Source organism: Oryctolagus cuniculus, chromosome 5, assembly GCF_051225735.1.
Source record: "Oryctolagus cuniculus isolate XC-2025 breed Fujian yellow rabbit chromosome 5, ASM5122573v1, whole genome shotgun sequence".
NCBI lineage: Eukaryota > Metazoa > Chordata > Mammalia > Lagomorpha > Leporidae > Oryctolagus > Oryctolagus cuniculus.
The window spans coordinates 123,498,753-123,511,113 of NC_142871.1; the positions used below are offsets into that span (position 1 = coordinate 123,498,753).

At 41.3% G+C, this 12,361-nt stretch overlaps 1 protein-coding gene across 1 annotated transcript in view; it reads left to right on the forward strand.

Annotated features, from left to right (window-relative positions):
- Positions 1-7,041, forward strand: part of CYP39A1 (cytochrome P450 family 39 subfamily A member 1) — a 94,331-nt gene extending 87,290 nt beyond the window's left edge. Inside the window, exons 11-12 of the mRNA XM_002714462.6 lie at positions 2,359-2,446; positions 6,139-7,041. Of these exons, the coding sequence (XP_002714508.3) occupies positions 2,359-2,446; positions 6,139-6,210 (160 nt within the window). The 3' untranslated portion in view covers positions 6,211-7,041. The remainder of the gene's footprint in view (positions 1-2,358; positions 2,447-6,138) is intronic.
- Positions 7,042-12,361: the final 5,320 nt, after the last annotated feature.

The following is a 12,361-nucleotide window of genomic DNA, read 5'->3' on the forward strand; positions in this document are numbered from 1 at the left end:
AGAACGTTCACTCCAGTGATAGAATGGAGTAGAGGGAAGTGAACCTGGGAGCAAAGAAATCAGTATGGTGCTAAACTAATTCAGTAATCCAGGAAGTAAATGGTGAAGAACTACACTGAGGACATAATTGAAAGAACTGGAAATTATTTAGACAACAGAAGGACTTTGTGCCTGCCTGGATGTGGAGTGGGCATACTGAGAATTGAGTCTATGCCAGCTTTCAGTTTTCTAGCCCACTGGACTGACTGTGTTCATTATCCTCATTGGAGGAGCCAAGGGTCTGACTGCCCTACAGAGAGCTCAGAGCAACCCACTGGGCTGCAACAAAGAATAGCAGAGTTTCATTTACACTTTTCTCAGTATTTTTCTGTTTATATTTGTCCTATATAGTAAACAATAAACTGACAAAGCTATATGCACACATAATTTTTTTTTAACTTTTATTTAATGAATATAAATTTCCAAAGTACGATTTATGGATTACAATGGCTTCCCCCACATACCGTCCCTCCCACCCACTACCCTCCCCTTTCCCACTCCCTCTCCCCTTCCATTCACATCAAGATTCATTTTCGATTATCTTAATATACAGAAGATCAGCTTAGTATACATTAAGTAAGGATTTCAACAGTTTGCTCCCACACAGAAACATAAAGTGAAAAATAATAGATGATTTTTTTAAATGATGATGAAATCAGATCAGACCTATTGTCATGTTTAATCCCAGTGAGAGTCAAGTTGGGAGTTGATAATTTCTTTTTTTTTTTTTTTTTTTTTTACAGAGGATCAGTTTAGTATACATTAAGTAAAGATTTCAACAGTTTGCACCCCCATAGAAACACAAAGTGAAATATATTGTTTGAGTACTCGTTATAGCATTAAATCTCAATACACAGCACATTAAGGACAGAGATCCTACCTGAGGAGTGAGTGCACAGTGACTCCTGTTGTTGACTTTACCAATTGACACTCCTGTCTATGGCATCAGTAGTCTCCCTATGCTCCGGCCATGAGTTTCCAAGGCTATGGAAGCCTTCTGAGTTCTCCGATTCTTATCTTGTTTAGACAAGGTCATAGTCAAAGTGGAGGTTCTCTCCTCCCTTCAGAGAAAGGTACCTCCTTCTTTGAAGACCTGTTCTTTCCACTGGGATCTCACTCGCAGAGATCTTTTGCCAGAGTGTCTTGGCTTTCCATGCCTGAAATACTCTCACGGGCTTTTCAGCCAGATCCGAATGCCTTTAGGGCTGATTCTGAGGCCAGAGTGCTATTTAGGACATCTTATGCACACATAATTTAAAACAAGTGAATATCAGTCTTGAGGGATCTTCAACAAGTTCATGGAAACTGCATAGTATGAAAAAAATTATGCATATGGATTTCAAGATTTTTTTTGTATCGAAATAAAGTTATATTCAACCCTTATCTTGACCATTGAGGAATAGTTTCTTTTTTAATACTATTTGTTGAAGTCTTAGTGTAGGGTTAATCTTATGTGTATAAAGTTAAATGAAAATAGATCTTAAAGGAGAGGGAGAAGGAAGAAGGATGGGAGTGTGGGTGGGAGGGAAGGTAGGGTGGGTTGAATCACTATGTTCCTGAATTTGTATATATGAAATATATGAAGTTTGTATGCCTTAAAAAAGGTTTCTAGGTAGAAACAAAAAAGTCAGGAGATTGCTTTGTACCTAATTCTGCAGTCAACTCTAAGCTATTTTAAATCAATATAATCTAGATCAGAAAAAAGTCATCTTTTAATTTCACTTTTCCATGAACTTTTTGAAATACCCTCCTCCTGTAGGGCATGGCCAAATATATTATTATCAGGTTGCATGAAAAAAAAAAAAACAAATGTGGGGACTTTGAGAGAAGGAAGAATAGAACTGGAGGTTCTGGGGAATTTGAAGTGCCTGTAGAATATGATAGTAATTTTTAGTGGGTAATGGAGTGTAGACACAAGTGGGGCTATCAAATAGAGCTTTCCATGGTCAGGGAAATGTTTTAAATATGCACCATCCAATATGATAGCCAGTAGCTACATATGGCTACTAAACACTTGAAATACTGCCAGTACAACTGAGCAACTGAAATTTGTCATTTTGTTTCATTTTAGTTTATTTAAATTTAAATAGCCACATGTATCTAATAGCTGTGGTATTGGAAAGCTCAGATCTAAATCTTTGAGAAATCTGGGCCTTTTGCTTGTTGAGTGCTGCCACTAGATAAACATTTTACATACATTTTGAAGCGATTTAGTCATGCCAGCTAACTTATAGAGTAAGTGGTTTTAAGAGTTAAGTTCTCACTCTATCCTTGTAATAGGTTTTTCACAACCAGTATCAATTTTGTATTTTCTTTCAGGTGGTTTGCTCTGTTAGAGATTCAGATATTTATTATTTTAATATTTTATAAATATGACTGCAACCTTCTGGACCCATTACCAAAGCCAGTAAGTATTTTCAGAATTTTGAATATCATTAATGACTTTCAAATTTGACATAAACCCTAACCTCTTGGTCTCAATGAATTTACCAATTTTGACACTTTTCCCTGGGTTAAATAAACATAACCTTGAATTTGGCTTTGTCCATGAGAAAGGAATGTCTATAGGTCCCAAAGTAAACCTTCAGTTTTGGAAACAAGTCATTTCCATTTGGAAAACAATGGCACGGAGAGAACTAACCCAACAGTGAAGTCAGTGAACAGAAATGACAAGGCCATGACATCATGCCTCTCTCTGACCCACACATCGGGTATTCCAGTCATGACTCCCTGTGGATCTGTTCTAGATCAGTGGCTTTCAAATAGCTAAAGGAGCAAGATCACATGGTCTGCTTATGAACACAGGCTGCTGGGCCCTAAACCTAGACTTCCTGATCCAGTTGTTCTGGGAAGGCCTTCAGAATTGGCATTCTCCAAAGTTCCAGCTGCTGCTGCTGCTGGCCTGCATATCACACTTTGAGGAGCAGTATCATGGACAATAAGAGTAACTTCAATTTAATTCTAAATGTATGGAAGGCATTTTGAAAACCCTGGATAAAAGGTGGTATTTAAACTGAGGCTGAAGCTCTGAGGCTACTCACATAGCATCCTGTGCTTTGATTCCCTCTTGATATAATAAGGATAATGTATGAGAGATAAATAAAACTCTTGGGTGACATTTCAGTAGAACTTATGTAAGTGCATAAGTGATACAGAAAATATTACATTACTCACAAATATACACATTTCAACACTCCGTTGCTTTCTTTTGTTCTTCTATTTTGAGTACAACTATCGGTGATGTGCAGCTCTCAAATCCTACAGTGAAAAGGAACTCAAAACATCCTGCTCAGAAGTTCTTAGCTGCTTTCTGTGTTGTTGGCAAAATAAAGACCAGGGCCCAGTTTTATAGACACTCAATGCTAGTTCTTGGTCAACCCCATTAGATGTCATAATTTTACTAAGGACTGACTCAGCATTCAGCTAATTTATTTTTCCCACTAGCCAGAGAGCATAGGAATGCCTTTGCAGATTATAAAGGAGGACATTTGTCAAAATCATAGATATTAGATGCAATTTTGATTGTATATTTAAAGAAAAAGATTTTTTTATTTTAAAGTCAGAACTACAGAGAGGAAGAGTAAGACACACACACACACAGAGAGAGAGAGAGAGGTTTTCTATCTGCTGGCTCATTCCCAGATGGCTGCAATGGCTGGGACTATGCCAAGCCAAAGCCAGGAGCCAGGAACTTCATCCAGGTCTCCCACATGAGTGATAGGGGCCCAAACACTTGGGCCATCTTCCGCTGCTTTTCCCAGACAGTTAGCAGGGAACTGGATCAGAAGTGGAACAGCCAGGCCAGCATCATAGGCGGTGGCTTTGCCTGCTACACCATAACACTAGCTCCAATTTTGACCAGATATTTAAGCAATAATTCTGTAGTACTTTCTTCCTAGCAAAAAATTCCACTAGCTATATTGAATATATTATATTATTTTACATACATCTTATTTATGTTTTGACACTACTAAGAGCATTTAAAAAAAAAGAAATGTTATCTCAGTTTATAAAAAGTGTGTCTAGGGCAGGCATTGTGCACTGGGTTAAGCTTCTACTTGGGATGCACACACGCCATATTGGAATGCCAGTTCAACTCCCAGCAACTCCAGTTCTGATCAAGCTTCCTGTGTCGCACCTGGGAAGGCAGCAGATGATGGCCCAAGTACTTTTGTCCCTGCCATCTGTGTGGGAGACCTGGATGGAGTTCCAGGCTCCTGGCTTTGACCTGCAGGCCAAATTTGGGGAGTGAACCAGCTAATGGAAGCTATCTATCTATCTATCTTTCTCCCTCTTCTCTCTGTCTATCCCTCTTTCTTCATGACTCTGCCTTTCAAATAAATAAATCTTTTTAAAAAATAAAAGTATAAGTGAATTCCCATGATCACAAAGTGCATTGCATTTCACAATTAGACTTGAAAGAGCAAGATAAACTGAAATTATTTAATTATTAGAAGTGTTTGAATAAATTATACAATGAGGAGATCGAAATATAGAATATGGCCTTCAAGGTACCACACTGTTTTAGGAGATGGAGGGAGTGCATTTTCAGAGGGTGTTCTGAACACTGCTGAGAGTAGGCAAAGCAGTGGCCTTGGAAACCGGCTCCTCCAAAGGAACTTATGTGCCATAGTAACACAAATCAAACCCCAGAACTCCCAGTTTTAAATTTGCCGTGGGCTAGTGTTTTATTTTACTGACTTTAATTACAACTTTAATTTAGTTTGGACTCCCTCTGAACCAATAAGGAAACACTACAGAGCTTTTCAGGTCATGCGATTGGGCAGCAGAGTCCTGATGCTGACAATGGAAGCCGTTCCATTTTGAGTGCCTGTGAGAAGACAACTTAATTGCTCTTGCACAGGCAAGCACAATGTTGGTAGCGTAGTGGGGTTTTATTTGTTTTGTTGGTTTTGCTGCATTTTACCTTTTTGAGGTCACGTATCCTTAGAAAATCTCACAAAACTTGTGAGTCCTTCTTCTAGGAGAAAACATATTCACACATGCAAAATTGTGGGTGAATGAGTTCATGGGAACTCCACGACTCAGTCTACCAACAGCCTTATAAATCTCTTTGCTAGGGAGCCCTTTTTGGGCTGTGCTGCATTCAAACTTGACAATGAGTGATTATCTACATTGGATCACCTCCTCTTTCCTCACTTCACATCTGCTCTCAACTCTGAGGGTGGACAGAACAGGTTACTTTTCCTTTTCAAGCCCCGTAGTTTCAAAAACATCTTTGTATTATTTGGAACATAAGGACCTCCCCTCACCTCCACACAGACTCATACCTTGGTAGGAGAAAGAAATTAGAACCCATAAAATATCCTTTAGAAAGCATGATCATAAGTGCACTTTGACAATTGTTCACATAATCAACTACATGTAGTTTTTTAAACACCTATTGCATGTAGCATGGAAACCTTACCCAGTGGAGCTGGCATTTGGCCCAGCAGTTAAGATGCCACTTGGGATGGCCACATCCTTTATCACAGTGCCTGGATTCAAGTCCCAGCTCCATTTCCAATTCCAGCTTCCTGCTAGTGCATACCCTGGGAAGCAGCAGATGACGGCTCAAGTTGTTGAATAGCTGCGTCCTCATTGGAGGTCTGGATTGAGTTCCAGGCCCAGACCCAGATGTTGTGGGTATTTGGAGAATAAACCAATGGATACGAGCTAACTGTCTATCTGTCTCTGACTCTCTGCTTTTCAAATAAAATGAAATAAGTATAATTTTAAAAAGAAGTATCACCCAATTGTTATAAATGTTGCATTACAGATTATAAGCCAAAAATGTAGGAGGAGCCTTATTTCTGGTATCTTCTTTAGCCAGATAAAGCAAAGAGTAGGTTGCAGTTCCATAGCTTTTGGTATGTGAAACTGGAGAGACTGTTACTAGCATAAAAGATTTTCCTCCTTTTCTGTGCCTTGAATGAAGCAGTTGATGCTAGTTGGTGCTTGATGTTGTGAAATTTATCAATGTAAATCGTGCCTAATCTTAAGATGAACACTTTATATCTTTTTGAGAAAATTATAATAGAATAAATCTTAATTTTAAAACCATTGGCTTATGCATTTCTTCTGCTTTTCTATTTTCAGAGTTTTCTGCATTTGGTGGGGGTCCCTCAGCCAGATGGGCAATGCCGCATTGAATATAAACAAAGAATATGACACCTGCTGGGCCACCAAAGGGCCAGAGCCTTCTGGAGAAGTGACGCCACCCTGTCCCCTTCCCTGGCAGCGCCTGGACCTAAGATCTCTTACAATACACTGCTTTGCTTTATTCAAGAAATATGCAATGGTGTATGCTTTTGGTATCTTCAAGACCAGGAATCTGACATCACTCGCGACTGTGTGATTTATCAAAAGTGTTGAAATGATAAAAAATTGGAATTTGGTTTCATGCATAACTGTATTAAAACTTTAAATAGAAATATTGTCATTTGAATAGAAATCTTAGTACATTAAACTCAATGAGAGAGCAACATACTTAGAGAATATTAGGTAATAATTAAAGGAGTTTTCTATTTTCTTAAATGTGATTGCTAAGTAACAATTGGAATTCTTAAGCTCTATTCATATAATTCTGTATTATGAACATATCTAATGCTGAAAGTGTGAATAAAATGTTAGTTTTCTAAGACATGTGAGGACAGGGATTCTTACCCTGATTTCTACACTGTACTATGCCTAGGACAGCACTTCTCTGTAAGGAATATTCAGTAAATGGGTGTTGATTGGTGTATTGATTTATATTTTAATTAAGGTGGAAGCACTGTTTGACTCAAGATGCTTACAATTATACTTTGACATAAATACTAGGCTTGCTGGATGTAGAAACACAAATATGATGTTGTGCCAAAGCAAACAACCGCATTTGAATCTGTTCTTCCTTGTAACTGTGAAATATTTACCATAAAATCCTGAAAAGAAATCCTATCATGCTCAGGAGAAACATATGACACTGTTCACAGTGATGAACATTAAACAGTGATGTCGTGATTTATCTCTCAGTAGTCAATAAAATGCTGCCTGCCTCTTGTATTTCACAGTTAGTAAGTTTGATAGTGCATGCTGTCTTCTGGGGCTTATTTGCTTCCCTGCTAGAATTATCCCCTGGGGTTGATAATGATTGCTTAGTCATCTATTTCCTACAAACAAGCACATGACTCCCTAGGAGAAAATAAAGTACATTGGGGTACATTAAGTCTTTCCAGACTAATGTAGTGACTTTGAAGCTTAATTGGCAGCTTGTAGCTTAGCTTAGCAGGCTCAGGGATCTGGAGTTTGAAGGGGCTGTAGAAAGCAGTTTGGACTCCCAAAAACTGTGAGAGTTGCAGACCACAGTCAGGCAGATTCTAGAAAATATGGCAGGTACATTCTGTGGGAACTCACGTCCTCCCCAACAGCTGAGACCCACCAGAAAGCATGGTATTTGCATATGCACTGACAATGAATTTGCAGACAAGCATAGCTAGCAGTTGCCTTCTGCTTCTTGCTTGGTAAAGATAAATGTTAGCTGACAAATCTACACACTTTAAAAAAATAATGCAGACACCAGAGATCTGTTGACCTTTGGAATAACAAATAGTAAGAGGAATGTACTTGAAAGTCCCATTTTTCTTCTGATTTCTCTAAACTGGGATATTATATTTTATAAGATCAGAATTCATTACTCTGTGTTAACTGAGATTTTCTTGAAAGAAGAGCCTGAGAAAAGGACTTGTGTGTGTGTAGATAGTGAGGTGCTCCTAGGCAACAGAAATGAGGGAGTGGAGAAAATAAGCCAGTATTGGAGCTGAGTCATCAAGTGTTATAGCACTGGGGGCTCAATTTCACTGGGACCCCTTGAGAAACATAACGGATGTCCACCTTGAAGGTGAAAGGCAGGAGCAATTATTGACTGCCTCCTTTTCCTAGCTGATTAATGATTCCCCAGTGATGTTAACCTTGCACCTCCAAGCTACACTTATATATGAACTAAGCAGATTTTCATGGTGTCAGCAAAGCTCTAAGATTGTCAGCAGGAGGTGAGTGTGAGCTTGCCCAGGATTGTTGAGTTTTATGAAATCAGAGTTGGGCTGAGAGCATGTGACGTGGGGATGGCAGACATCAGGTACACTCCACTCCTTGCATGGCCCAGATCTGTTCTTGTTCCACATGGAGTCAAACCCAGCACTCTTGTTTTCAAAGTGGGACTGGCCACAGTCTATGGAAGACTTGAGGCTCAGAACCGAGAGGACTGTGGCCACTGCTACAACTGGATCTGAAATCATAATGAGTATTGATCTCCCACCACCACTCATCCTATGTTTTGCTGACACTGGGGCAGCACTTAAACTGGTCTGGGTTGCTTGCTCACCCAGTGAAATGAACAAGTCCTTATCCCTGAGGATCTGAGGCAAGTAGCTTTGCTTTTGTCAAGCTGTGATTACTGCAATTTTCCATTCACATCGTTACAAAACATGAAAGCACCAAGAGGTAACCCAGAAAATCTCTTAGCTTCAGAAACACACCTCCCTCTCTCCACTGCATGGCAGCAAGCTTACCTCCTGATGATGATCAGGGTATACTTCACCTACCACAGCAGTGATTCCCTTCTTTGGTTGCTAGGCTGGCAGCGTGAGCCATTCCCAAAGACTGAAAGGTACGTGTAGCTTCTGATTCAGTGGAATCCTTACTGTGGAACTTGATGGAAGCATCTCCTCTCCCATCATTAGGACCAGGACTCCTAATGCAGCAGCGCCTAGGTTTCAGGTACAGGAAGAACACATTCCCTAAGTGGGTTTCTGGGAGTTAACTGTCAAAAAGTCAATCCTATCTTAACCCTTGTTTCCAGACCTGTGTATTCCAACTCTTAGGGACAATCTAGTTGATGTGGGCAACGCTGGCCATTGGATTATATAAAGAACTGAATACCACAATATCCATAAGAGAGCAGTCTGGTTGTTATATTGGGTTGTTTTCTTGGAGTTCAAGGCACCAGCATTGGCTCAGCTCTGATGACAACCTAATGGTTGATGGCATCACAGAAGTATGAGCACATGCAAGATGGAGAGATCAATCACCTGGTGAGACAGGAACCAAAGAGGCAGGGAAGAGGCCAGGTTTGCTCTTTCTGTAACAACCCTCTTACAAGAACTAAGGTCCTAGGAGAACTGCCTTAATCTCTACCAAGGGCTACACCTCCAAATAACCTAACCAACTCCCACTAGGCTCTACCTCTTTAAGGTTCCACCACCTCAGCATCGCACATTCGGGGCCAAGCCTCTACCCCTTGGGGAACACATGCAAACCATATTGCGCACATTGCAGTTACTTCCAAGGCAATGTCAGTGGATCTCATTCATAGCCTGTTACTGAACCCCTTTTTACTTGAGAACACCTGCACTCTCAGGTGATATAATGAAAAAGCCTGTGTTGGTATAATAGGCAATCGGTAAAAATCTCTTGATTGTGTAGTTGTGGAGGGTCTACAATTAGGCCCAATATAGTGTGCCAGCTGAAACCAGGAGCGCCTCAGGTGACCTAACAACAAGCTCCCCTCCTTTCCTTGCTCCTATGGATAAAATTTTCTAGCCAAACAATGGATACCAAGCAGTGGTGTGGTTGTAAATAGGTAAGCTCACAATGATAGGATGGGCCGGGAACACGGCTCATTTGGCTAATCCTCCGCCTGCAGCGCCGGCACCTGGGGTTCTAGCCCCGGTCGGGGCACCAGCTTTTGTCCCGGTTGCCCCTCTGACAGTTTAGCTCTCTGCTGTGGCCCAGGAAGGCAGTGGAGGATGGCCCAAGTGCTTGGGCCCTGCACCTGCATAGGGAGACCAGGAGAAGCACCAGGCTCCTGGCTTCAGATCAGCGCGATGCGCCTGCTGCAGTGGCCATTGGAGGGTGAACCAACGGAAAAGGAAGACCTTTCTCCCTGTCTCTCTCTCTCTCACTGTCCACTCTGCCTGTCAAAAAAAAAAAAAAAAAAGAATGATAGGATGAAGCATCCCGTCCTCTTGGCTGTTGAGATAGTTCGTTCCAGTAAGTGATGTCTGCTGGGCACTAATGTGGGAAATAAAGGTCCACATACTTTGTGCTCACTGCCAAAAGTTCCTCTGCATCTTTATTTCTGGTCTTCCAAATTTGTTCTCTCTGGGCTCTTGACCAACCAACCAAGCATTCTGTCACTGCACCAAGATTTTGTGGATATTCATAACACCACACAACAACAACGGTCAAGTGTCCTATTTAAAACTGCCCAGTGAGAGAATTTTCCCCACCCATTGTCCCTGAGAGACATCCCCAAATCTACCTGAGTGAAGTAGAAATCCATTTTCAACTGGCTCCAACATATCAAGCTATTCTGTATATCAACCAGGCCCAAGATTTCCCCTCCTCTGTCAGTCATGCATCAGCATGATGGGGGTGACCTATTCATGTAACTTATTGATGCAACCTGATCTTGCTCAGACTTGATCCAAAATGTACCATTTTCATTGTAGAATCTTATGGATCTCTGCATCCCACCAGGGTGGTGGTGCCTGATGTGGAATCAGAGCTAAAAATGTCTGTGATCTGGTGATGGAAACCATGGCAATAGGAAGATTCCTTCTTGCATTTGATGATCTTGGGGATGACGTCTTTGTAGGGCAGTGTTGAGCACAAGATAGCAAAGTGTTTAAGGACACACCTTAAGGAACCATTCTGGTGTTAGGTGCTTGTCAAAGTCTTAGCAGAAGCTGTGAACTTGTAGCTCTGCATGATCTTGGGTGAGAGGTTGTTAGAATTGTATTAGATCTGGCTGTAGTTTTCCCACTTGGAGTCCGTGTAAACATAGGTGAAGGATGGACTTGGAGAAGCAGAATGCTGAAGAAGGCATAGGAGGAGAGAGATAGCACACAACACTCTAAAGAAGTTGCCTGTGAAAGGCATAAAAGTGAGAATGTTGTTTTGAGGGTACATGGGAGGACTGATAACTTTCTTTTATTCTCTCTTTTTCTCTCTCCTTTCATGCAGGAGATACATCAGCATATTGCAGTGTTTACGGGAAGAAGCCTGGAGAAAGGGAAAAAATTATAGTGAGAGTTAAGAGAATTTTTTGTACGAGATCTCTGAAATGGGAAGTACTGGGATTGAGAGCTCAGAGAAATGAACTGTAGAAAGATGGCAGGAAGGCCACGTCCTTCTTTCTTCAGGAAGAAGGGAGGAAGGAATCAGGGTAGGTGCAATAGCAGGAAATTGAGAAAATTCTCATTTGAAGGATTTTACTTATTTTCTCTGTAAAGCAGAAGGTGAATTGTGCTCCTTGTTGTTCTGAGAGTCATAGTATGCAGACCTGAAGTCAGTATTGAAGAGAGAGGGGATTTTCCATAATAAAATAGGATCATGAAAAGCAGGAAAACAGCTGACCAGGGAAATAAGAATTATACATAGCACTGGGACCCCAACTGAGGTTGGAAGCCAGCAATTTCTCAGGACTCTGTATCAGTTGTATTAGCTTATACTGCTGTAATAGCTCACAGACATCAGTAAGTTAGCACAGTTCTTTCTTGGCATACCACATGTTCATCTCAGCTGGACAGGAGCTCTGCTGTAGGCATTGTTACTCATGAGCTTCCACTATTGCAACTATCATGAGCTATACATGTTAAGCCGAAGCTAATCACAGGAATGCCTAAATGCAAGAGAACTCAGAATACCTAAGATCTGATGGCTCTGTGTTTGAATTCTCTAGGAACTTTCATTAGCACAGGTGGAAAAGTTGTGTTGCGGTGGATTCGTTCTGAGAGGAGGAGCATGGTGGGGGCAAGAGGCGTGGAGTCACCACACAGACCCTGGGAGTCGGGTGAAAGCGGGCCAGAGGCAAACAGCCCGCAGACTTGTTTATTTCAGTTGGTACAGCAGCTTAAAGAGCCAAGGCAGCCAATCTGATCAAGGGGCAGTTGATGCCCTAACCAATCACTGCCTGTTGCCAGGCAGTATCCGAAGGCATCCAATTACAGCCTGTTGCCAGGCAGGCTCCTTTTGCCACGTGGTTTCCAAAGCCATCCAATCACAGCCTGTTCCCAGGCAGGCTCTGTTGCCAGGTGGTTTCCCAGGGGGTTTCCAAAGCCATTCCTGAGTGAGGCTCGCTTGCCAGCAGCCATCTTGGCCTTCTCATTCCACCACATTTTTCATTCCACCACAAAGTTGGATGAATATAAATCAGAATTTTGAGCATCAGATGAATGTGTAACAAGACATAACTGTGACTGAAGGTTCTGTGGGGTATCAGGTAGAGAAGGAAGCATGAGAAAGCAGAATAAGGCTAAGAAGAAACAGGTAGACAGTAGGG